A 27,939-nucleotide genomic window follows, 5' to 3' on the forward strand; every position below is an offset into this window, starting at 1 on the left:
GCAGCTGGTTCTCTGCGATGCTGGCTTGGTCGATGCCTGGTGCTTTCCGCCCTTTTTCGACGTTGATTGCTTGACGTTTCCCGCCGTCACATAACTCTTCGGTGACTGATCGCCCTCGGTGGCTGGCTGTTATCTTCTGTGGTTGGTCATCTTCTGTAGTTGATCGCCGTCTTCTGCCACTGGTAGCTGTGATAGCGATGTATGGCTCGTATCTGTTTTTTATGCAAAAATTTCTTCCTCTGGCTCGCCTTCTCACAAAGGACCGGAACTTCCTTTGATTTCACTCTATGCTGCGGGGGGGGGGGGGGGGGGGGGTAGGATTGTACGTGTGTCCATGTGTGTGTGTTCTCATTTATTAAGCCATCTGTTAAGTCTCACCCTGGCTTGATTCTTGTCCCCCTCCTCAGCTATCCCCCCATCAAAGGGAAACAGATGCTCCAGATTGCTCCCGAGTGCGTCCTTCTTCTCCACCCTCTGCAATAATTAATCTGGAAGGAGGGGGGGTTCCCCTGTCTGGTGGAGTTCCCCCCCCCCCTTTTCTCTTCCCTCCCGGTGTGACATTCTTTTCCCTCTCACAAAGGGGTGTGTTGAGGCTTTTGAAGTTAAACATTTTATTTGACCTCCTATAGCTTGATACCGTACCACTTTATAGTTATGATTCTGTACGTGACTCAAGGTATGTTTGTGGCAGTGTTTACAGTGCTTCCATCGTGGCATTTGATTTTTTATTTATAAGAGATGCCCTCTGCCTGCGTATGCAATTCTATCATGTGCTGCTGGAAGACAAAGGTGGTTGGGAGACTCTTCGTCTATGGAATACATTTATCTTGGTCACGTGATCGACTCCCCTCGCCCCATCTCTCCTGGATGACCCCCGGCTTAACTCTTCATAATTATTATTGGGTTTATGTTTTCCACGATTCGTGTTTTAAGATTGTATCACCACGTATGTTCCTAGGGTTTTATTAATTTCCGTTCCCCCGTCTGTATCCAGGGATCTGTGCTGTTATACTCGAGTTATATTTTGATGTCCTGAGGTTCATAAGTATAACTAAGTTTCAGTTAAGCTTCTTGACTGCTGGAATTCATATTCCTTGTTTTTTGTAAAGTCACGTAGACGGCAATATGTAATAGAATTTAATGTGAATTACATTAGTATTTTGATTTAAAGCTTTCGTGAATGCAGGGATTCATATTCTTGGTTCTTTCGGTAAAGTCACGTAGAAGGGAAACAATAAAATAATACAAATATAAAACAAAATCTCACGACGTTTCGATTGCAACACAAGCAACCATCATCAAGTGTGAAAACCACAAGAAAAATAATTGAAAAAAGTGGCGTTTTTTTAACGTTAGCACCACGGAGAGCAATTTGACAGTTTGTTCAGATGGACGAGTCCATCTATGTTCGGAAAAGAGGGGGGAGACGAAAATAATGGATGCGGTCTGAAAGCCACCATAAGCGTGAACAATCAATTAAGATCCGAAATGGTTTATCAAATCCTTCCAATGATTGCTAAGCCAGAATCCATCTTCTCGGTTGAAATTATCTCTTTGTTTGTATATGTGGATAGCCTCATGAACAAATCTCTCATGGTAGCCAGATGGCTTGCAAAGAACCTCTGTCTTGGAGAAGTCAATGTCATGTGAGCCTACTGAATTATAACAGTGATCTACCACGGCTGCGGTGTTGGTCCTACCGTGTTTTAGGTCTGCTTTGTGTTCACGAATGCAGTCTGAGACATGTCGTTTGGTTTCTCCAATGTAACTACTACCACAGAGGCAACTTAGTTTGTAGACGCCAGGGATTCCGGACATACAGTTTTATTATGTTATTGTTTCCCTTCTACGTGACTTTACCGAAAGAACCAAGAATAACATTAGTATTAATATGTATGAGAAGTAATAACCCACTATGTAGATTTTAGTCTGGTTTTTAATCGGAGTGAGTGTTTTGGCAGTCATTAATGTTTGCTTATTCTTGTTGCTGAGTTTTTGTCATCCCTCGTTTGGGTATGTATGTGTTTGTTCTACTTATTGGGGTGATAAGTTGTTTCCTCAAGGCCTGGCTCCTTCCTTCGCGGTCGGGTGTCACCTTTGTCTATCTCAATGGGGGTCGTGGTCTCTCCCTTTGTGGTTTTATTGCTACCCCATGCTGCTAGGAGACAAGGCGGCCGGGAGGCTTCATCTATGGAATCCTTTTCTCTTGGTCACGTGATCGACCCACCTCGCCCCATCTCCCCTGGATGACCCCTGGCTTAACTCTTTATAATCATTATTTGGTTTATGTTTTCCACGATTCGTGATTTAACATCGTCATTTCACGTGTGTTCATAGGGTTTATTAACGTTTGTTCCCCCGTCTGTATCCAGGGATCTGTGCTGTTAAACTCGAGTTATATTTTGATGTCCTAAGGTTAGAGGTATAGCTAAGTTTCAGTTAAGCTTCTTGACTGCTGGAATTGATATCCCTTGGTTTTTGTAAAGTCACGTAGATGGCAAAAGGTAATAGAATTTAAGGTGAATAACATTAGTATTAACATTAGTATTAAAATATGTATGAGAAGTAATAATCCACTATGTAGACTGTAGTCTGGTTTTTAATCGGAGTGATTGTGTTGGCAGTCTATGTCGACTCATTTTGTCGCTAAGTTCTGAACATTAACCGTTGTATTAAGAGAAACGAAAATGCAAATTATTGTAGAATTTGCCTGTTCCTTCATGGCGCCTGGTTGTCTGTGCTCTTAAAACGGGGGCCTTTGAGGCTACGTATATTTCCAGCGTGTCTCATTAGTAATTCCCCCGCTTTGTTTTGGGTTTTATTATATTTTATGGCTTATATCCGGCTGCCTGGTTCCAGTGTGAGAGGCAGCTGCTGTGAGGGGAGGGGGGGTTTATCTCACCCCCTTTGGCCCCCAAGCGACACCACGAATGATTAAAAAATATATATTGGCAAAATCATTCTTAATATCAATTTTGGAAAAAGGCCTATATATACAACACTGTAACTTACAGCTTCTTAGACATCACCGCCACGCTCCCACACCCCCTTCATTCTTTTGTTCAAAAGAAGTGGCAATCCCTGTTGTTTGGCAGTTTCCTATGCTGAGTGGAGAGCTGTCTTCCCCTCAAAATTATTGAAGCCAGAACCGGTTCACCGGATCTCCTGTATTTCAGAGGTCCAGGCAGTACTGGTCCATTTCATGACAGAGGAGAGGGAGCCTCTCATCCACAACGAAACATTCCATTAAGTCCACAAACACACGTAATATAATTGTCCCTGGGAACCGAGATTCCAACCATATAAGCACAACTTCCCACGTAGATATATGAGGCTCTGTATGACGCCATGAGTTTATATTGTTTTCTATGTGAGTATATGGGTATCTATGCGAGTCTATGGGTATCTATATGAATATATCGGTATCTATGTATGTCTATTGATTTCTACATGAACCTGTGGTTATTTATGCGAGAATATGGGTCTATATTTGAGTCTATTAATTTATATGTGATTCTGTGGGTATCTATGTGAGTATATGGGTTCATCTAAATATCTGGTTATCTATATTAGTCTGTAGATTTGTACGTGAATCTGTGGGTATGTATACAAGTCTATAAGTATATATGTGAGTCTATGCGTATCTATTTGAATCTGTGGGTATCAATAGGTCGATATTTGAGTCTATTTGTGTTGAACTAAGTCTGTGGATAGTTATGCGAGTCTATAGAAATCTATCTCAAAGGTGACGTGAACAGTGCACATCTATGACAGTAATCAACCGGGGGAGCAACAGTGCCAGAACGGCTAACCTACACAGCAATGCTCACAGAGCGCTCTGATGCTGGGTCCACGTCACCTCTTCTGAGAATCCTAGCAGAGGCCTGCGCAGGAGCGTGGACACGTGGCTATTGTGATGCTGTCGTCTAGGACTTTGAACGCAGGGAAGAGTGGACCATCGTATTGCACAACGTAGTAGGTGTGCAAGTGGACCCGTGCCTGTGAAACATCATAGAATGACAGTCGGTCCATGTCACAGTCCAGCAGAATGCCCACCCTGTCGATGTGCCAGCCTCTACGGCCACCATCGCAGCTGAATTCAATGTCGGTTTGCTCTGCATCGTGAAAGGCACTCAGATTTCCATCGTCGTCGTCGTCATCATCGTCTCTGTATTTGATGCACCACGACTCGGCATTTTCACCCAGCTCCGCATCGCTGGTATTGCCGCTCCGCTCCATCGACCCATAGCAGACGCCCACACACCACTCGACGCACTCGCTGACGTCCACCTCCCAGTAGTGCAACCCGGAGGTGTAGCCCTCCTCGCACAGCGCTTGCCTCCAGTAGGAGAACGCCTCACAGCCCTCCGTCACGTCCCGACGCCTCCTGAGGGGCCGAGACAGGCTCGGGGCCTTGCCACAGTCGTCGGCGTCCAGTTGGTAGTGCAGCGTATCTTCATCAAGGGTTGGACTCCTGAAATCTTCTCGGTCATAGAACGCACACGGAAAGGACAGCGGTTAGTCATCGGCTCCCTTAGCTGGTGGACTGCTTCTGCTGTTGTTGATACAATGACAAACAACGGTGCTGGAGAATCCCAAACAGCTGCGCTGCCACCGTTCAGATCTTGGGTTTAAGTAGAGGTTTCACCTGCCCGTGGTTACACCGGGTACTCGGGGGGTGTACGAAGAGTGCGATCGCCAAAAAACATAACCGTTGGGTTGTCTCTTAACTATATACACAAGGACAGCGTGTACATCATCAAAGCGTGTTTGTTTGCATGTTTTACCACCAACAGGATGTGTGAGTCATGCAGACTTGATGATTCCTTGCAAAAGGTGTGTCTATTTGGTGTTTGAACATCTTAACACCTCCTGTAGTATTATTCTTTTTTTACAGAAAGGGTAATAAAGCATATAATTTTTTTCATCACACAAACTGATAACTTATCACTCTATCTCCATGCGAGAGTGTCCTTTTAGGTGCATTTCCACCTTGGGCTGCCATTCTGTCTCTTCGTCTGCAACATCACCCATCGGTCCTGCTAGTCGACGTAAACTGCCCAAAGCCCAAACCCCCTAAAAGTTTCCCTGCCAAGTCAAGATGATGCCACTAACCTTTGCATTTTTTCTCTGTAATGCGTACGGCACCCTTTCTGTCTCTCAGTGCAATTCTATGCATGCGACCTCTCCACGCTCATTTGCGCCCCATTCGAGTGTCCATTCAAGTTGTCTACCAGCGTCCCCCCCCCACCCCCCGCTTGTGATTCGGTGTGTTTCACAGCAGGTCGTTTGCGTGCTGACGGAACACCCCTCTCCCTCCTGTAGCTCGCCTGGACCGCTGCCGCCCGTTCTCTTGCGCCTCTTCACGTCGTCGCAGTCATTCGTTCCCAAACTCTGAATTCATAGGCGGCAGAAGCTTTCCTTTGTTTTTGGATGGCGTGGTCACACAGACGTAGTGACATTAATGTGAGATTCGTGTTTGACGCATTTGGTAACTCCCTTCATTTATATATTTCCATTTGCGGAATAGCTGCTTGCACCTGTCGTGTTCAGTCAGCACGCGATCTGGGCATCCCACTTCCCCCACATGGCAGTGAGCCTCCGGATAGCAGGAGGGTGGTTAGAGCCTCAACACCTCTTCTCCATTATCCATTCTCGTCCTCTTCCCTCCTCCTCACCCCTCTACTCCTTCCCTCCCCTGTAGTCCCTTTCGTGATCCCCTGAGTAGAACCACCTGGTAGCCCGCTACTACACGATTCCATTCTGTGTCACCGTGTTGTAAGCCATGTTCATCAAGCGCCTGGAGTGAAGGGCTATATAAATATACGTGTTTAATTAGATTCGATCATCAGATGTACCACTTATTAGCGTTTTCATCGTTATCAAAATAGATAACAGGAACGGTGGGTGAGTGATTCGGTGAGTGGGTGAGTGAGTAATTTAGTGGGTGAGTGAATGAGTGGGTGAGTGAGTGGGTGGGTAGGTGAACGAGTGGGTGGGTAAGTGAGTGTGTGGGTGGGTGAGTGAGTAAATGAGTGGGTGAGTGAGTGAGGTGTGGTGAGCGAGTGGGTGGGTGAGTGGGTGGGTGGGTGAGTGAGTGAGGTGGGTGAGTGAATGGGTAAATTGGCCTTTACCATCTGCCTAGTTATGGCCTTTTGCCCTCTGCAGGTTCTGTTTATTTCCTGGCTTTCCATACACAGGGGCGCATTGGTTGATCTACGGATTAAATGCAGAACTTTACAAATGTAAATTATTATTCATTATATTATTATTAAGTGTGTTCTCTATTTCACAACTTTGATGCCAAATAAAAAATATCCCCTGTATAGCCTGTAGCAGTCTGCAGGGGCAAGTGTTGTTATCGAGCAGCGCTGAGGGGGTGGTTGGCTATCACCAGACCTGGGCACATTTGTCTCCCCAGTGGCGATGTATACTACACACCACACCAGGTACTCATTTGAGGATGAGTTGAGCTGGGGTGGGGGCTGGGGGCCCAGGACCGGTTCATATAATCATCACTGGTGTTGGTGCGCCATGAGCGGGAATTGAACTTGGGTCGCCTGGTTCGCAACGCAGCCACTCGTTAACCACTGTGCCACCGCACGCACGCACACAAACTTACTTCTGAGCATCGCGTTTTCTGTCTTCCAATTGGAGATTCTGGGGGAGAGACTCTGCAGCAGGCCATGCAAGGATGAAAATAGGTCTCTAGTCACGATGTTGTCATTTGGCGGGTTCTTCATCATCACGGCCGTTATCCTGAACGTGGAATAAACAAATAAGGAATAAGATTATATCGTGGATCTATGGGAAAACCTTTGTTGGCCAGTATCAAGATGATTACAAAGAATAGGCTTGCAATACCCTTCCCGGTAAGAATAAGAATCATAATACAGGAGTTGTGTTAAGATGTTCAAACACTAAATAGACACACCCCTTATTGCAAGGCATCATCACGTCTGCGTGAACCACACATCACGCGTGTTGTAAAACATGAAAACAAACGTTCACTGATAATAATAATGTATGCATTGTCTTCAAAATTGATTGGCCTGCACCAGAGCAACAGCCTCCTGGAGGAATCCGATGAGGTATAAAGCTCTTTTTCACAGATGTCCAGTAGGCACGGGTAACAACGTTAAAACAGACAATACAAAAAAACATGATCGCAGTGAAAAGTACAAGAAAGGTAAAAAACAAATGACCCAAACACATACAAATAAAACAAAACCAACCCGATTTTACCAGGCAAAGCCCACTGAGGTAATAACTTTTTTTTAAAGCTACCTGGACACACATGATAACTCAACAAAGTGGCTTAGAAATTTGACGGTTACAGCAGCAAAAAAAAAAATCTAAATAGTCTAGATGCATGTTTCTAAATGTGGAGGGAAAACCCGGAGAAAAAATCCACGCAACCACCAGGACAGAGAGAGACATGCAGACTCCTAATATGCAGCAGCAGGCGTCAGGGTCGGTACTATCATGATGATGATAAATAAAAGTATGGCAATAATACAGCTTCCTTCATGACAAGGCCATAAAGGAGACTGTAGCTCTGGTGTAGGCCAATCAGTTCCGAGGACAATGCGTACATTATTATGATGGAAGTGTGTTTGCACATTTCACTACAAGTATGATGTGCAGGTGAACACAACTTGATGATGGCCTTGTGATCGTAGGTGTCTCGACATATTAATACAACTCCGGTGTTATCATTGCGGGGAAGGGTAAAGTGAGCATATTATTTATTCACCATCGTGGTACCAGTAAAACATGGATCTTGAATGTTCAATTAAACTGGGATTGGGGAGTTGAGTGGCGGTGGAGTGACGTGAAGGTGTCCGACCTACCTTCTCTCCAACTCACCGCTCACCTGCGACAGAGGGACAGGGGTGCACGCGTGAGACATCCATTGGTAAGCTGGTCACCATCTCAGGGTAACCTCATCTCATGTTGATATACGGAGTGTACCAAAATGAATACTACACCAAAAAAAAGTTGAATATCTGTATTGTCTTGATTTAAAGCTTTCGTGACTGCAGGGATTCATATTCTTGGTTCTTTCGGTAAAGTCACGTAGAAGGTTTTCACACCTGATGATGATTGCTTGTGTCACAGTCAAAATGTCGTGAGAATTTATTGTTTTATATTTTTATTATTTAATTGTTTCCCTACTACATGAATTTACCGAAAGAACCAAGAATATCTGTATTGTTATTCGAGATGCTGTTATGAATTTAATATGAATTCTGCAAGTAATAGACATTTACGTTTTAGTTTATTTAATGTTATGGTATTGATTAGATATGCTCGAATTATTAATAAACTTGTATATGTTGCCCATCGTTCAGAAAAAAATAAACATTTTAAAACACAGCTGTAGGCATGCATGATGACTCAGCATTCACAATACCATGTTTTAGTTCTTCCAGGTCAGTTGGTTTGCGAGCCTAAGACTTTACTTAAAAAATTGAAATACAAATTTAATGGTTTTAAGTCAAAAATAGGGTTTCTCTTTCAACAAAAAAAGCCTACGTGTTAAACTAAAGAAATGGGTTTGTCAATCTAGATGATGTAAAGGTGCATCGTAGCTCTCAGTGGCTTCCTAATATCAGAAGAAAACATTTTCCCAGATGGCCGCAGAAGCAGCGTGTTTGAAAATGCCACGAAATGAAGAGTTGACCGCTTTTGTTCGACGGCTGAGCCAATAACCGCCGCTGCTGCTGCTGCGAGGATGACAGGAGTTCGCATGATGGTGGTATACAGCTCCTTGACGAGATCACCAAAAGTATTGTGTGGTTCATTCGTGGCAGGCACTTTGTGTGTGTGTGTGTCATGAACGCGACCTTTTAACACTGTATTCGTTCAGCCAATGCAGCAGCAGTAGCAGAAGGTGCTATTGACGATTTCCACACTACTGGTGCCCTCTGTTCTCCACGTACCTGGATAGCCCGCACGTGATTCGTTTCCTGCAAAGCCGCCTGCACCTCTTTGGTGACAGCCACCATCTCAGCGACCATCTTCTCTCGGGGCGCCATCTGGCCATGGATTAGGCCCAATAGTTTACTCTGCTCTGCATGCGCCAACTGCTTGAGTGTGGCCCTTTCTTCCTCGAGGGACTTGATTGCAGTGTTAAAAGCGTCGTCTATGGATTTGTCAAAAGCTGCCGACGTTCCCTGAAATGGGACGAGTATAAAATTTTCCGCGTGAAAAGATTACAGTTTTAGCTACAAGTACCACCGCTGCATGGATGAGCATGACCCACGTGAGTTGCGAGCTGTCATTCGTCCAAAGTTCGCCACGTGGATGAGAGTGTGGGTTGGCGGAGGCGAAGGGGTATTGGACATTCTGTGGCGTGCGAGAAAGAACAATTGACGGAGCTGCCGCTCAATTCGCCAAAAGTTAGCTGGTAGGAGCATCAGCAACACGCCACACCAGCATGACGGCAGCTTGCAAAAACCCAACCAATAGATGTCTATTGCAATTTATATTAATATATTAACCCCCCCTCTTCTCTTCTGATTAGTTCACAATTGACATCACATTTATTTCTCATATATTTAAGACCGAAACAGGAGGATTTCTCCACAATTCTGGCTGTCACCTGATATGGCTGGTTGTTTATAATTACTGGCGAAACATCAGTATATGAATTGCAAATGTTGTGGGGGGTTTTACTCTCCAACAAATATCAAATTCATATTCTTAGTTTTTTCGATAAAGTCACGTTGAAGAGAAACAACAAAATAACAAAATATATATAAAACAATAAAAAATTCTCACGACGTTTCGACCATAACTCAAACGGTCATCATCAGGTGTGTTGGTTTGCATAAATTTATTTTTAAACGGCACATTTATTTATTTATAAAAAACGTTGGCGTCACGCGCAGCGATTTGGCAGTTTGTCCAGGACTAGTCCATCTAGTCCATAAAAAACGTTGGCGTCACGCGCAGCGATTTGGCAGTTTGTCCAGGACTAGATGGACTAGTCCTGGACAAACTGCCAAATCGCTGTTTAAAAATAAATATTTTAAAAAAATAAATTCATGCAAACCAACACACCTGATGATGACCGTTTGAGTTATGGTCGAAACGTCGTGAGAATTTTTTATTGTTTTATATATATTTTGTTATTTTGTTGTTTCTCTTCAACGTGACTTTACCGAAAAAACTAAGAATATGAATTACTGCAGTCACGAAAGCTTTAAATCAAAAATATCAAATTGGCACGTTTTATTGGCATGACAAACCACCATACTAATTGGCTATGTCGGGTGGTGGCCGGTTTGATATCGGCATTAAGTGGAATCGGTATTAATGTGTTGAATCAAAGGGCAGCACGAAAATGAGCATGTGAGGTATTGATCTAAACAAAGGAATTCGTGGAGGAAGGACAGAATTACGTAAGAATAGGCTTTACTGTTTCTGATAAGAATACGAGGTGTTAAGATGTTCAAACATATTTTTTGATAGCTCAACCAAATAGCTTATTATCATCAGGTGGAAATTTAAAGCAGCAGTCAAATAATCTAAATGCCCGACATTGATTCTAAATGTGTACGGAAAAAAGAGGGGACCTGGAGACAAATCCACACAACCATGAGAAGAGCGAGAGAGAGAACCAAACTCAAAAGATACAGCAGCAGGCATCGTCAGGGTCGGGATCGAACCCACAACCTCCTGCATACGAGGCATGGGAGATAACATCTCCTAGCCACGAGGGCACCCAAAAACCGAAATGGACAGCGACTATCACTACAAGGCCTAATCAAGTCTGCATTAACCACACACCATGCTTGTGGTAAAATATGCAAAAAAAACTGCTTTGATTATAAAGTAGGCATTCTCCTTGGAACTGATTGACCTGCAACCAGAATCAAGATTTTTCAAGATGACCATCAGATGTATCAAGGTGATCATCCTGATATTGGTGCACGACAATCAGTGATACTGGTAAAAAAAAGGGGTCCTGGTGTTATACCAAAGTATAACGCCAAAAGGCGAACACAGCACGATGACAATGCAAATATCAAAGTATCAATAGCTCGGGTTGGCCAATATAACTGCCTTTTTTCTGTTTCAAAGCTAGTGGGTATGTTACTATCAAAGCACGTTTGTTTTTACGTTTTACCACAAGTGTGATGTTGTGGTTGGTGCAGACTTGATCATGCTTTGTCGTGATAATTCACGATGTAACACGATTTTTGTTCCTGGGTAGTGTTATTTTCTAATTGCTTATGCCTCAAAAGTATATAAAATGGCTATTATTCCCCACAAACTTTGCTTACTTACAACCCAGGAACAAAAAAACGAATTTTGTTACACAGTGAATTATATAATTGGTGTCTATTTGCTGTTTGAACATCGTAAACACCTACTCTATAATTATTATTATTATTGCCAGGAAGGGTAATAAAATCGATTATTTGTATCATCAATCATCTTCATTTCATGGGAATTTGTGTTATTGTGTTATTGGGTCTCACCTCTACATTGGCTTCCGTGTTCTTCAGTATATTCAATCTTGCTGCAACTTTCCCATTATGTGTCATAAGTTGTTGGAGTGACCGCGATAGGGATTCCTGTTTTAAGAAGAAGAAAACAAACCAAACAAAAAAGCCTATAGCAAAACGATTAAAATCATACACGATATTTACCCATTAAATGAAAAGGGTTGTTGTTGTTGTTCAGAAAAAATGTAAGGAACCAGAAAGAAAGGAAAACCAAACACAGAAAATTATGGCTTGAAGAAAGCGTCATCAGGGGATTGGTGCCAGAAAGATGTAGCCACTAACTTGAGCCATATTTGCACTTCAAGACAGAGGAGAAAGTGGAAACAACAAGTGAAGAAAAGTGCAGTGGGCACCTACTCCGGCCTATCTTGCCTCATGGATCGTGATAATGATATACTACACTACTATTCATGACACGAATATACGCTACACTATACACTACGCTATACACTACACCAGTGGTTCTAAACCTGGGGTGCACGCACCCCCTGGGGGTGCGAGATGCCCTTTCTGGGGGTGTGAGACATGCCAGATGTTTTTAAAGCTAAATCGTTGAACACAAATTAAGCACAGGTACGCAAGTCCCACTACTTTATTTCTTCAAACCTATGTATTTATTAACATTATTACAATAAAAAAAATGTTGTATCTGTCTTTGTGTCTATAGCCGTGTTCCCACTGCCTTCTGGAGAAGTCTGGGAAGACAAAAGCTAGGGGAGCACACCCTGAGATTAAAGCAACGTGCTGGTGGCGCGCGAAAGGCGGTCCTCCGATAGACTGGAGCTCCGGCAGCCTCCTGCAACTGTGGAAGAGGGCCAGTCATCCTGGGTTCTCCCTTTGCACTGGATTCCACCCTATTGCAGTGAAGAAGTGCTGTTGGGACTTACGCACCCTCAACTGCACTCTAAATATACTCTTTGCGCAGGTATCCACTTTTGCCTCTGTGAATCGAGCATCTGGAAAACTGGACAAAAGTCTGGCGGCGTTGAGTGGTGTGGCGACGGGAGTAGGTACGAACATATCCAAAGCTCCTAGTCAGACCCCTGCACGCCAGCGGCACAGGGCATGCGGCGGCTTTTGGTTAGGCCAGCCAACACAGCCTTGCCTGCCGGAGGAGCTCACCACTGGGACATTGTCCAAAATTTTCAAAGATTTGTGAGCTCCTTACACAATCCAACCTTGTTAAACCCAGGATAGATCATAGGCAGGCCAGCTTAAATGTTTCCAACTGGCAAAGATGTTTCATTAGGGGGGTCCACGTTTTGCAAGCATAGAGAAGGGAGGGCATGACAGTGGCAGAGAAGACCCAAAGCTTCGTGTGGAGCAACAGACCATGTAGCTTCCACAGTGATACGCAGCCGATGAAAAGTTAATGCCGCTTGACTGATCTGGAGTAAGACCTCTGCTGTCAAACCAGAGCCGGACATGATCACACTGTTCAGGTATGGGAAACACTCCACTATCTCCACAACTGCCCCATCACCAATTGAGAGTTGTGGGGGTGGAGTATCTGATGGTACAAAATACCTAGGCAGGTGCTTAGTTTAGGTGGGACTGATGGTAAGGCCCCACCTCTTAGTTGCACGCTCCAGGTTCAGCAGCAGTGCCTCCAACTCCTCCTCTCAGTGAGCAGCAATCACCAGATCATCGGCATACGTAACATGGTTGACCAATAGGGAGCCATCCCTTGACCGCATCCAGGCATTGATCAGCCTCCCATTATATCTGTACCAAATGAAAATTCCTCCAGTACAGCTACTGAAAACTTCACGAACTACATAGTCGAAATAGATGTTAAGTAATGTGGGAGCCAGAGGACATCCCTGTCGCACCCCAAGGTGAAAAGGGAATGGCTCCGACTCCCGGCCACATAGTTTAACCCGGGGCTCGCTCACCATCATTAAGGTCCTTAATGATTGTGAGCAGAGACTAAGGGATTCCTGAAAGCACGAAGAACAGCCCAGAGCCATAACCTTTTAATGATATCATAGGCCTTGAAACCACATTGGGGCTCCGCAAGTCTCTCCTCAGCGTGACTTGCAAGGCGATGTTGAATAATCCTTGCCAGAACCTTTCCCACCACAGAGGAGTGAGATGCCCCTGTAGTTGTTACAGTCTGTGCGGTCCTCCTTCTTAAAGAGAGGGACCACCAGGGCATCCTTCCAATCCTGTGGAACCTGTCCAGTGATCCCGTTTGTTATTATGATGTCATGTAGGGCAGTCTATGCCCAAACGCAACCCTCCCTCAGCATTTTCCTTGGGAGATCATCTCTGCCTGGTGCGTTTCCCGGTCTCAGACTCTGGATTGCCTTCTGTTCTTCTTTAACAGATGGCACCTCAGCCAGCCACTCACAGGGGGTGACTACGTCTTCCAATATTCAAGACACTGCAGCCTCAGCAGGGTCATCCCCACTTTGCCCCATTATGTTTTCCAGGCTGAGGGATTTCCTCTCCCCCAAGACCTCACAGAAATGTTCAGCAAATCTGAAAACCTGTTCCTGGGGGCCGGAGATTTGATCACCGTTCTTTCCCCTAATGATGGTGATAGTTGTGGCACTGCAAATGACGTTTTTGATGGCGTTAGAGTGATTTGTGGTCGCGAGCAACTGAGGCAGACTCCATCTCCTCAGCAACCCGCGACCACCACCCGTCCTTGCAGCTCCTCACGGCTCTCCGAACCTCCGAGTGAAAGCTGCGGTAAGCCTCCTCATTCTCTGATGTGGGATGCTATAGATGGTGAGAGTGGGCCTGGTGCTTTTTATCAGCCAGCCTGAATACCTTCTCTGTGCACAAGAGTCTCTGGGAGGTTTGGATCATGTATCTAAAGCAGCCATTGCAGCTGCATGAGCCACAGTCCTAAATCTCACCCATTTCCTCTCAGCATCATGAGGAGTCCAGGACGAGGTCAACCTCAGCTGCAAGCAATGATGAAATTCTCGCTTGCAACTTTCATCAGCTAGCTCAGATCAGGTCATTGTGTGTTTGAATGGGGTCCTGGGTACCCACCCAAAAGCAGAGTGGAAGAATTGCAGGGGCATCTTACAGATGATAAGTCGATGGTCAGTGGGCAGATCAGCTTCACAGTGGGTCCTGGTACCAAGGATATGGGTCTGCATCCACTGTTCTGTCACTATATAGTCCAGCAGATGTTCTTGCTTTGACCTGGTGTGCATCCATGATGTTGGGTGGATGTGCCGATGCCGGAGAAGCGTCTTGGTAATTACAAGATCATGGGCTGCACAAAAGCCAGCAGCCTCCTACCGATGTTATTGAGCTGATCCGGCCCATGCCTTCCCATCACTTCAGACCAGGTGCCAGCATCATGACCAACTCGGGCATTAAAGTCACCCAACAGGATGACTATCCTGAGGGGCCACTTGTGACTGGAGGTCATAAACGGCATCTGACTCATCGGCCTTGCCTGCATCCCTCCACTGATGTTCATCTTCGGTGGGGGCATAAGTAACCACGACCACCACTCCTCGCCTCTGGTTTATAGGAAGGGGAGCCCAAAGTAGCCTGTGGCTTACAGCTTCCCACACCTCACCGCCACGCTCCCACACCTCCTTCATTATTTTATTCAGAAGAAGAGCCACTGCCTGTTGTTTGGCAGTCTCCTGCCCCGAGTAGAGGACTGTCTACCCCTCATGGTAGGCAGGACCCAGAGCCGGTCCACCGGACCTCCTGAATACCAGAGATACAGGTGGTACTGGTCGAGCTCCCGACAGAGGAATGACAGCCTCTCCTCCGCAGTGAGCATTCGAACATTCCACGTGGCCACCCGTAGTGGCTTTTTGCTCTTTCTGGAGTAACCCCGAGGGTAAGGATTCAATCTCCTGGCTCCGCCAAATGTCGTTTGGCCAGGAGACATCATAGATGACTATCCCCCCGGGGCCTCCGGCACAAGCTTAGCTGTATATTTTTTTCGTGGATTAGTGATAATTGAAGGTGGAGGGGTTACCAGCCCCTCGCACCTGTCTAGAGCACACTTTGGATGCTGTGGTGGCTACAAATGCGATGAGGGGAATGGCCAATGTAAATTCGCCCTCCCTACATGGCACTGCTCACCATAGCTTTACCGTCCGGCACCAACATCACCACCACTACCACCATCACCATCGCTACCACCACCATCACCACAACCACCATCATCACCACAACCACCACCATCACCACGCGGTCGCCGCGCTCAGAGCACCTCACCTTTGCCTGCCGACCAACCTCCTCTGCTGACATTAGCTTGTGGCCCCGGTGCGCACCGCTCGTGACGCAGTCAGTGCACACAAACGCACCGTGCTCCCGGCAGAACATGGCGAGTGCCTTGCCATGCTGAGCACAGAGGTCCAGATTCAGGAGCCTCACTCGTGCCAAGCTCGGGTTGAGCTCCTTCAGCGGCCGTTCCCCTTCCGTGCTGAGACTTGAGAACCTATGGGTACAAACCGTCTTCACTGAGCGACCATGAATAGTGGCCGGATCTCCTGTAGCTCACTTGTCCACATTGGGGCACCACGGTGGCAAGATGTTAACTACCTTGGCTGGTGCACAGGAGGTCGTGGGTTCGATCCCGACCCCGATATCTGCTATACATTTAGAGTGTGGGTGTTCATTCTCCCTGTGATCTTATGGATGTTTCCCTTGTTGTCAAGTTGTTTCCTCTGCATTTATAATAAACACTGGGGTACCGCGGTGCTGAGATGTTAAGTACCTCGCCTGGTATGCAGGAGGTCGTGTTCGATCCCATACCCTGACAATGGCTGCTTCTGTATATTTGGAGTCTGCCTCCCTCTCCCATGGTGATTTCATGGATTTTTCTCCCGGTCCTCCATTTTTCCCACTCCACGTTTAGAATCATGCGCTTAGAGTATTTGACTTGAGTTATGAATTTCCACGTGATAATAAGCCAATTGGTTGAGCATTCATTTGTTATAGACAGGTCACTTCTGAAAAAGAGCTATATAACTCAGTGGGCCTTATCTGGTAAAATGTAAAAGAGTTTAGTTTAGTATTGTACTGTCACGAAACATGAGTAGGGACTCGCAAGACAAAAGACAGTTTCACGTTTCAAGTATATTTTGTTTAACCAGATGACAATTCCAGAGACCGGGACCTTTATTGAGTTTAGTTTGTTGTCCTTCCCCCGTCACCTCCAATTAGCATGGTTGGCTATGTACGGTATGAAAGAGGTTCAACATACATACATGGTATGTTGTAAATGTTGTGGAATTACTGTCCAACACACCGGTGTTCTGAACTAGTAACGAATTGGCATGTTTTGTTTACGTGACAAACCTTACTAATTGGCTGTTTTGGGTGGTGGCAGGTTTACTGACACATTTATATTTACGTGATCTAACCCAAAAAAACCTCGGTTATGGTATACAGCATGTTGTGGGTTGTGTACTCGCTCTGTTTCTGCACAGCAGCGTCTTAAGATGCGGTTGCAGCATGCCTGCTCTGTAAATCCACAACATGTTATACAATCACGAACAATGTCACAAGACTACCTCTGTAGCTTGATGCCTTTTGTAATTATTTATCATTATGATCCATGGGCTGATAGCCCCCATAGTAGGTGGCCACTGCAAATTGTCATTAGTTTCCACTTTTCTCTGTCTTGTAGTGCCAATATGATTCAAGTAGTACCATATCTTTCTAGCACCAATCTCTTATAACGTCGTCAAGCCATTCTCTGTTTTGGTCCTTCACTCTTTCCAGTTCCTTTCATTTTTTCTCAAACAACAACACCACACTTAAAACATTCTGTTGTGTCCAAATAGTGCCAGTTTCCTTCCCATCAATGCCTGCATCATTAGGTTGTCTCTCTTCTTTGGTGCAACCGTTTTCTTACTTTTACCTTGATCACTCTTTATTATTACTCTTCGTATTTATAAGGCGCAGCAGACCCAAAAATAGGGCTTCAGAGTGCCATACAGAGAGAGAGAGAAAATAACTATTTCGAATTAACATATCATAGGAAATAATGTTGTTTAATTTTAACTCTTATTCTGAAATGCTGTCAGTTTTAATGTAAGGTGAGTAACACGAACAAACAGACTCATAGAGATACATCGAGATTCAGAGCCACAGAGATACATACTCATAGAGATACGTAGCGATACGTATAGATTCGTAGAGATCACGATATTTCGATACTCATAAACATACACAGAAACTCACAGGGATACATAGAAATGTTTAGAGATACATAGAGACTCATAGAGTAAATACATAAATATGTTGTTAAACCCGTCACCACCGGACACAGCCAATTAGTAAGGTTTCTCAATTAAAAATATCATGCCAATTTGTTACTAATACAGCACACCGGTGTGTTGGAGAGCAAAACCACAACATTGACAATCTGAGTACTCAACTTGTAAATGCTGTGTCCTGTACTAGTAACGAATTGGCATGTTCTGTCTACGTGACAAACCTTACTAAATTGGCTGTGTCAGGTGGTGGCGTGTTTAACGACACATTTATATATTTATGTGATCTAACCCAAAAAACATGTATTATGGAGGATATTGGGCGCGAAAGCCTACGTGTTAAACAGACTCATAGAGATGAGATACATATAGACTCATAGACATATAGACTCATTAGGGACACATAGGAGATTTATAGAGATACAGAGACTAAGAGATACATAGAGACTAAATGTGATATATAGGTGGAGAAGATGGCAATCTTTCCATGGTCTGCACTGTTACGTGCTTGTCACAAACTAATGTTATCATCCCAGCGATTGAATGCCAAAATGGCCCTCCTGATCAGGATTACAACACCAAAGATACTTTTCATGGCCAAACTTACCGCAGAATAGGGCCGTCACTACGTGTTTGCCATCTAAACGTAGAGGCACCTATCAAGGCCCAAGTGCGACTTGCTGGGACGTTTCCTCATAATCCAGATGGTTCGACACGCTCCTGCTCCAATAATTTCCTGTACAGCCGACGACGAGAGCCAGCTACCACCATCCTAAGCAGGGACTACCAACGTCACGTGAAATTCCATTTCAAGGACCTCACCACAATGAACGCAGAAAACAACATACTGACAGCCATCATCATCGTCAAAATCAATTATGTATCTGTGATAAATGTATATAAACCTCCAAGAACCACATGGAGCCCAAACATGCTGCCTGCTGTGACCAATCCCGCGGTTTTTGCCGATGAATAGGTCATCGACTGGGCAGCAACTAGTTACCTGTTCATTCTGTTTGACGCTAAAGATGAAGGCACCATCCATTCCGCACGATGGAGGAAGAATTCAAACCTTTACCTGTGCTTTGTGTCGTGTTCAAGTTCGGGTGAACTGCCGTGTGCTTCCAGAATGGTTCTGGACAATTCCCGAACAGTTAGCACAGGCCAGGCTCGGTGCATATCAGGGTCAAAATTCTGATGATCACGTCCATCCCTGTGCCATGATGCAACTTAAGAAAGTGCAACTGGGAACCTTTTATTGAAGCCATCGTGTGCACTGTCTATCAGAATCCACCAAAGTCAGAAAACTATGAACGTTTCACCAAGATTGTCCTCAAGCAGCCCGCTCACAAATTCCATGGAGTTACTGGGCAGAATACACTCCATGCTGGAAAGGAAAAAGCGAGTTCCTGCTCCAGAAAAACAGAGTCAGGAAGCCCAGAGTGTGGAAAAGCTCTCCTGGACTTCCTAAATGAATCCAGGAGCCAAAGGTGGACAGAAGCGATGCAGTCATTAGATTTTACGCACTCAAGCCATAAAGCCTGGTGCCTCCTGAGATACCAAGGAGCGGCACCACCACCAAGAAACAAGACCGCCAATGTACCCATCAATGCCATCGCCACACAGATGCTATTGAATGGAAAGATCTCTACAGATCGGCAAACAAGATAGCGAGTGAAATGAAAACTCCACCAATTAATAGCGGAATGTGCACCGACAACAGCCTTGTTATCCCCCTTCAATGAAGAAGAGGTCATTGATGCCATAAAAGCCACCAGATCAGGAAAGGCCACAGGATTAAATGGGATTTATCCCGAGTTCCTTAAACACCTTGGCCAAAAAGGATGCCACTGGCTGGCCAGATTGTTTTCAGACATTATTTCCTTAGGCAAATTCCCCAAAAATGGCGACAAATGAAGGTCATTGCCATTCTGGAAATCAACCACAAACCCAAATAAGTTCTGCCCCATATCCCTGCTTTTTACAGTGTACAGAATTCTATAGAGGATGCTACTGACCTGTATGTGACCGATCTTCGAGGAAACTATACCAACTGAACAGGCTGGCTTCAGCCCTGGCCACAGCATTTGCTATCAAGTGTTGTAACTCACCACACACATTAAAGCTGGCTACAAGTGCAAAAACATCACAGGGGCCGCTTTCATCGACCAATCACTGGCCTATGACACAGTATGGTGGGAAGGCCTCATGCTAAAGCTGTCTAAGGTCATCAGATCCCAGCAAACCCTCAGACTTCTATCATCGCTACTGTCCAACCGGCCATACCGTGTCCACCTAGAGAACACTGTCAGCAGAGCCCACTTCCTCAGTAACGGGCTCCCACAAGGATCAGTGCTTGCTGTGGCACTTTTAACATATAGATATAAGTGACCTCCCTGTCACCGTCGGCCGGAAATTTGGCTACGCCGATGACCTAGCACTTGCCGTCCAAAGAACGACTCAAAATTGAGGTGCAAAATGACCTGTGCGAAGACCTCAAGAAACTTGAAACGTACTTCAAGTACTGGAGGCTCCGCCCAAACCCAAGGAAAACTGTTGTAACGTTATTCCACCTGAACAATGCAAGCGCCGACCAGAAACTGGCCGTCACTTTCTGTGGCGAAGAGGTCCAGCACGACAAGTACATCAAATACCTCCGTGTAACTCTTGCCAGCAGCCTCACCTTCCACAAAACCTGCAGAATACTGCTGTAAAAACAAAATTGCGAGTTAATCTCGTTCATAAACTGGCCGGAACAACATGGGGAGCAAATTGCAACAACCCTCCGGACGGCCCCCACAGCACTATTCTTCTCTGCGGCAGGATATTGTGCCTGAGCCTGGAACAAAAGCGTGCACACAAAGGTGGTGGACACAAAGGTAAATGCATCCATGAGGATCATCTCAGGGATGCTAAAGAGCACACCGTTGCAGTGGCTTTCGGTCCTCGCAAATATCGATCCTACGCAGCTCTGTCGCGATGCTGCATCTATGACGGAGTACTGCAAGGCCATCGTAAATCCAAACCTCCCAATAAACAAAGACATCTCCATGACCCCACCACACAGGCTCAAATCCAGAAAACTTTTCTGGCAATATGCAAGGAACATACATGATGATGACAAGACCACCAAAGCACGATGAGAGGAAACCTGGACAAACACCAAAATCTTGCAGAAACCCATCATCAGCGACCCTGAAATCCTCCAAACAGGATCTCATCTACCGAAGAAGATCTGGTCCTCCTTGAATCAGATCCGGACACTCCGTGGAAGATGTGGACACTTGTGACTGTGGTCCAAGATCTCAGATCGTGCAACATATCAGATCATTCAATGGCGATCTGAAACAAATACATGCGGCTACTCCTGGAGAAGTCGAATCAATATCAAATCTAGAAATCAATTTGTTATCTGTTGCTGTCCCCAAAAATGCCATACAAAAGAATAAGAAAGGGATACATAGACTCATAGAGCTATATTGCGACTCATAGAGATACATATAGACACATGGGAGACTCACAGAGTTACATAGAGACACATAGAGATAGACAGAGACTTTGTGAAAAGTGGGCTAATTTTTCCCAATCCGAGCCAGCTGGCTCAACAAATGTAATTCACTAAACCAATGGACTAACCGACCAACTAACCAACTAACTATATTTTCCCGGGAACAGAACCTGTCCACGATGCTGGCCAGCTTGAAGTTTTTCTCGAGCTGCTTCCGCATCTCCTCCTTGGAGCCAAAGGGCAAGACCCTGCGGCACTCGGGGCAGGCGCAGGCACCGTCGCGCCACACGCTCACGATGCACTCTCTGCAGAAGGTGTGTGGGCAGCCCAGCAGCACGGGGTCGACGTAGAGGTGCAGGCAGATGGAGCAAGTCAGCTCCTCCTCCAGGCCCCGGTCCCGGCCACCTGCTGCTGCCGCCGCTGCCATGCTGAGTGGAGCCGATCCGGTCTGCTGTCCCTCTGCTCCCGCAAATCCTAACGAGGTGGGACAGGTGGTCGAAATAGACATCAACAACAACAAAATCATAAAGTTTGGAGACAATTTTGAGTAGGTGTATCTCTGCGTTGTGTTCTGTCCTCCGGAAAAGTGGGGCGACTTGACAACAGCTGAGCACGAGGGTGTTTGCGGAATGGCTGAACTTTAGATCAAACTTGTTCTTCCGAAGGGCAATTGCGTATCTGCAATAGCGACATCCAAAACGTGTCGAGCATCGCGCTCAATAATCGTGCTCTGTGCAAGACGCACCTGGTCAGACTCGTCTACCCTGTATCTGCTTCTTTATTTATTTCATTTCCCGTTTAAAAATTATTTCAACTAAACTATATTTTTTCGTTATTTCAACAGGTAAGGCTCACCGAGCTATGTAGTTATTTTTTAGAAGCAACCAGGCCACAAATTATAGCTCAAAGAAGTAGCTTATCATCACATCCAAATTTACAGTGATCAAAATGCCTAGGGATTCATAGAGATGCACAGATATGCAATGAGAACCATACAGGTTTATATGCATGTTTATTAAACTTATTTCACACCGTAAATAACCAACCATGCTACATGGAGGTGCGGGGAAATCTGCACTGGTGCCTGCTTGAGGGCGAGATTAGCAAGTAAAACAAAGACTGATTAATTGATCGATGTCACCGTGGAACAGGGCCAGGTTATGAAAATGCTGGGGCCCTAAGCTACGTCGAGCTTAAGAGGCCCCATCATATCGGAATTAAAATACAGTAAACAGATACCCATAGAGACACCAGAGAGATGCATAGAAATACAGAGATACATATAGACTAATCTATGTTAATTTTACCAGGTAAGGTCCACTGAGCTGTGTAGATCTTTTTCAGAAGCGACCTGGTCACCACAAATTATAGCTCAACGAAGTGGCTCATTATCATCACCATTATGTGGAGATTTAAAGCTGCAGCCAAATACTCTAAACGTATCACGTTGATTCTGAAGGGGAGGGAACAACCGGAGAACCCGGAGAAAAATCCACGCAGTGACAACCACGGGGAGAGACAAAAATTACAAATAAACAGCAGCAGGCATCGTCAGGGTCGGGATGGAACCCACGACCTCCTGTACCCCGGGCGAGGTAGCTAACATCTACGTAGCTACCGTGAAGTGGAGATACGCAGAGCCCCAAGCATGGGCGATTTATGACAATGCTGGGGCCCTAAGATATTTCTATTTTTCAACGGGCTATGTAAAAAAAAGTAGAACGTGTGTACGATTGTAAGTTTTGTTCATGCTTAAGAGGGCCCCCGTCGTTAATGAATGCCAGGCTGACTTAGCTGTAGCTCACTTAGCCGAGGCCGAAATCTGACCCTGCCACAGAACGAAGAAGCCGTCAAAGCCACCACCCCCCTCAAGGCCACGTAATTGTTGGCCAGGTTATGATTCCTTGGGGTTTACTGGTTAACGCGACCAATCGGGTTGGCGCCGCTGTTATAGACAATATGAGGATCTGTATTTATCAACTGAAGGAGTAATCCGGATGGAGCTATGAAGCTCTTTGTTTCAGATGTCCAGTAAAGAGTTATGGATCAGAGAATTAAATCGACAACACTACAAAACTACAATACACACTGAATATATACTGTTAGTATACCACACTCAGTCAGTACACACACAGAGAGTAAACCACACAGTATACACCGAGTACACACACAGTACACAAACGCAGATTACACCACACAGTATACAGCAGGGGTCGGGAACCTATGGCTCGCGAGCCAGATGTGGCTCTTTTGATGATTGCATATGGCTCGCAGATAAAACAAAATATTCTCACTTGTTTTAATCCATCCATCGATTTTTCACTGCGCATGTCCTGTTCAGGGCTGCAGGAGCAATTGTCCATTATTTTAATTGGATGATACTGGCCTACGTTTGCCGTTGCTGGGTAAAACAGGTAAACGCCCCCTTTTGAATCAGTCTGAGACTGCGTCTGCTCGGTCATTAGCTCAAAGCTAACCCTTCGACGAAGAAGATGGCGAAAAGAAAAAAAGACGACGAGTATCGTACATTTCAGGACGAATGGACCGAAGAATTCGCCTTTGTGGAGAGAGCGGGTTCTGCGGTGTGTCTAATTTGCAATGACAAAATTACATCGTTGAAACGGTCGAATGTAAAGCGGCACTTCGACACGCGCCACGCTACCTTTGCATCAAAATACCCTGCGGGAGACAGCAGAAAGAAAGCGTGCCAAGAGCTGAGCAGGGTGCAAGCTAGCCAGCAGCAACTCCGCGTATGGACCCGGCAAGGTGACTATAATTCGGCTAGCTTTGCTGGTTCTTTAGCAATAGTGAGGAACAGAAAACCATTCACAGATGGCGAGTATGCTAAAACGTTCATGCTGAATGTAGCCAATGAACTTTTTGATGATCTTCCGAACAAAGACAAGATAATCAAACGGATACAAGACATGCCTCTGTCGGCAAGAACTGTTCATGATCGTACCATCGTGATGGCAAACAAAGTGGAGGAAACGCAAGTGAAGGACATAAATGCAGCGCCGTTCTTTTCTCTGGCTTTGGATGAGTCAACAGACGTGAGCCATTTGTCGCAGTTCAGCGTGATTGCAAGATATGCTGTTGGTGACACACTGCGCGAAGAAAGTCTTGCTGTTCTGCCATTAAAAGAGTCCACAAGAGGTGAGGATTTATTCAAGTCTTTCATGGAGTTTGCTCAAGAAAAAAGTCTACCTATGGATAAACTTCTCTCAGTGTGTACTGATGGTGCTCCGTGTATGGTGGGGAAAAACAAAGCATTTGTGGCGCTTCTCCGTGAACATGAAAATAGACCCATCCTAAGTTTCCATTGCATTATACACCAGGAGGCACTTTGTGCTCAGATGTGTGACAGGCAGTTTGGCGAAGTGATGTCGCTGGTCATTCGTGTGATCAACTTTATTGTTGCCCGAGCCTTAAATGATCGCCAGTTTAAAACACTGCTGGATGAAGTTGTAAATAACTATCCTGGTCTGCTTTTGCACAGCAATGTGCGTTGGTTGTCAAGAGGGAAGGTGCTTAGCCGTTTTGCGGCTTGCCTGAACGAAATCCGGACTTTCCTTGAAATGAAAGGCGTCGGGCATCCTGAGCTAGCCGACACCGAGTGGCTCCTCAAGTTTTACTATCTCGTAGATCTGACTGAACATCTGAACCAGCTCAACGTGAAAATGCAAGGCATTGGAAATACAGTGTTATCCCTTCAACAAGCTGTATTTGCTTTTGAAAACAAGCTGGAGCTTTTCATCACGGATCTTGAAACAGGTCGTTTACTACATTTTGAAAAACTGAGCCAATTTAAAGATGCATGCACAGCAAGTGAGCCCATTCAAAACCTTGATCTCCACCAGCTAGCTGGCTGCACATCCAGTCTCCTACAGTCCTTCAAAGCACGCTTTGGAGAATTTCGTGAGCACACTCGTCTTTTTAAGTTCATCACCCATCCAAACGAGTGTTCACTGAACACAGCCGACCTGAATTACATCCCTGGTGTCTCCGTCAGAGATTTTGAAGCAGAAGTGGCTGACCTGAAGGCCTCAGACATGTGGGTGAATAAGTTCAAGTCACTGAATGAAGATTTGGAAAGAATCACACGACAGAAAGCGGAGTTGGCGAGCAAGCACATGTGGACAGAAATGAAAAAACTCCAACCCGAAGACCAGCTGATTCTCAAAACTTGGAACGCGCTTCCTGTCACATACCACACACTGCAGCGTGTGAGTATTGCTGTATTGACCATGTTTGGATCTACGTATGCATGTGAGCAGTCATTCTCACATCTTAAAAACATCAAGTCCAACCTACGATCACGTTTAACGGATGAAAGCCTCAACGCCTGCATGAAGCTTAACCTCACCAAGTACCAACCCGACTACAAAGACATCAGCAAATCCATGCAGCACCAGAAGTCGCATTAATGGTGAGTGTTATAACAACATTATTAAAAAGAATAAATTCAGAGGCTTATTATACTGACATTTAGTTGAATTCACTTTTAAAATATATTATATGGCTCTCACTGAAATAAATTTCCAATTTTTTTGCTTTCATGGCTCTCTTAGTCAAAAAGGTTCCCGACCCCTGGTATACAGTGTACTTACAGTCAGTTCACACACAATAATAAACCAGTCTACACAGTGTAAACACAGTCAATGCACACAGAGTACACCACACAGTATGCAGTGTGCACACATTAGTCCACACACACAATACACCACACAGTATACACAAAGTACACTCAGCCAGCACATACACAGAGTACACCACGCTGTATACACAGTGTACACATTGTCAGTACACACACAGTATATACAGTGTAAACACAGTATATATACACTCATACAGTCCACCATGTAACATAAATAGTGTACAGTCAGTACACACAGATTACACAACCCAGTATAGACAGTGTACACACAAACACAGCACACCACACAGTATAAACAGTGTACACACAAACACAGCACACCACCCAGTATAAACAGTGTACACACAAACACAGCACACCACACAGTATAAACAGTGTACACACAAACACAGCACACCACACAGTATAAACAGTGTACACATAGTATGCACACAATGCAGAGACAGACTACACCACACAGTATACACAGTGTACACACAGTACACACAGTGTACACACAGTCTACACAGACTACACCACACAGTATACCCAGTGTACACACTGTACACACAGACTACACCACACAGTACACACAGACTACACCACACAGTATACACTGTACACACAGACTACACCACACAGTATCTACAGTGTACACACAGTACACACAGACTACACCACACAGTATACACAGTGTACACACAGACTACACCATACAGTACACACAGACTACACCACACATTATACACAGTGTACACACAGACTACACCACACAGTACACACAGAGTACACCACACAGTGTACACACAGACTACACCACACAGTACACACAGTGTACACAGACTACACCACAGTATACAGTGTACACACAGACTACACCACACAGTACACACAGACTACACCACACAGTATACACAGTGTACACACAGTACACACAGACTACACCACACAGTACACACAGTGTACACAGACTACACCACAGTATACAGTGTACACACAGACTACACCACACAGTACACACAGACTACATCACACAGTATACACAGTGTACACACAGACTACACCACACAGTATACACAGTGTACACACAGTACACACACAGACTACACCACACAGTATACACAGTGTACACACAGTACACACAGACTACACCACACAGTATACAGTGTACACACAGTACATACAGACTACACCACACAGTATACATAGTGTACACAGTATACACAGTGTACACACAGACTACACAAGACTACACCACACAGTATACACAGTGTACACACAGACTACACCACACAGTACACACAGACTACACCACACAGTATACACAGTGTACACACAGTACACACAGACTACACCACACAGTATACACAGTGTACACAGTATACACAGTGTACACACAGACTACACCACACAGTACACACAGACTACACCACACAGTATACACAGTGTACACACAGTACACACAGACTACACCACACAGTATACACACAGTATACACAGACTACACAGAGTGTGTACGGTACACACAGAGTACAGTACACATACACACAGAGTACAGTACAGAGTACAGTACACGTACACAGAGTACAGTACACAGAGTACAGTACACATACAGAGTACAGTGCACATACACACAGAGTACAGTACATACACACAGAGTACAGTACATACACACAGAGTACAGTACACATATACACAGAGTACAGTACACCAACAGAGTACAGTACACCCACAGAGTACAGTACACCCACAGAGTACAGTACACCCACAGAGTACAGTAAACCCACAGAGTACAGTACACCCACAGAGTATTTAGGCTGTCAACTACAACACAACCGTGGGCCCGTGGGCCCGTGTCTGGGCATCTACACTATGATCATCATCGTCATGGAATCGTCGTCCCATGTCCGTGCACCGAAGAGGGAGAACGCCACCCACCTGAGTCCCCTGCTCGCTACGCGCGGTCTCTCAGAACGCTGCTCTGGGGAGTCAACTTCCTTAGAGGTGGCGGAATTATTTTACCTCAACACCTCCACTCCCACCTCTACACCCTACCCCACCTCCACT

The 27,939-nt window shown here is 45.2% G+C and overlaps 1 protein-coding gene across 2 annotated transcripts; it reads right to left on the reverse strand.

The window, feature by feature from the left end:
- Positions 1–62: 62 nt before the first annotated feature.
- On the reverse strand, positions 63–27,939 carry LOC116937834 (tripartite motif-containing protein 14-like). Of its 2 annotated transcripts, XM_032944951.2 has the most exons (8): positions 27,811–27,938; positions 21,407–21,710; positions 15,723–15,945; positions 11,493–11,588; positions 8,946–9,179; positions 7,854–7,876; positions 6,623–6,759; positions 63–4,481 (listed from the first exon to the last, which is right to left on the reverse strand). In XM_032944951.2, exons 2-8 carry the CDS (start codon positions 21,661–21,663, stop codon positions 3,874–3,876), a joined length of 1,578 nt encoding a protein of 525 aa, XP_032800842.1. In that variant the 5' UTR covers positions 21,664–21,710; positions 27,811–27,938; the 3' UTR covers positions 63–3,873. The 2 variants fall into 2 exon arrangements, with proteins under 2 accessions (XP_032800842.1, XP_075913736.1); XM_076057621.1 differs by lacking the exon at positions 8,946–9,179 and having other exon boundaries at positions 27,811–27,939.

This window comes from Petromyzon marinus, chromosome 83 (genome assembly GCF_048934315.1).
Source record: "Petromyzon marinus isolate PM22_M1 ecotype Great Lakes invasive population chromosome 83, UKy_Petmar_22M1.pri1.0, whole genome shotgun sequence".
In the NCBI taxonomy this organism is placed as follows: Eukaryota; Metazoa; Chordata; class Hyperoartia; order Petromyzontiformes; family Petromyzontidae; genus Petromyzon; species Petromyzon marinus.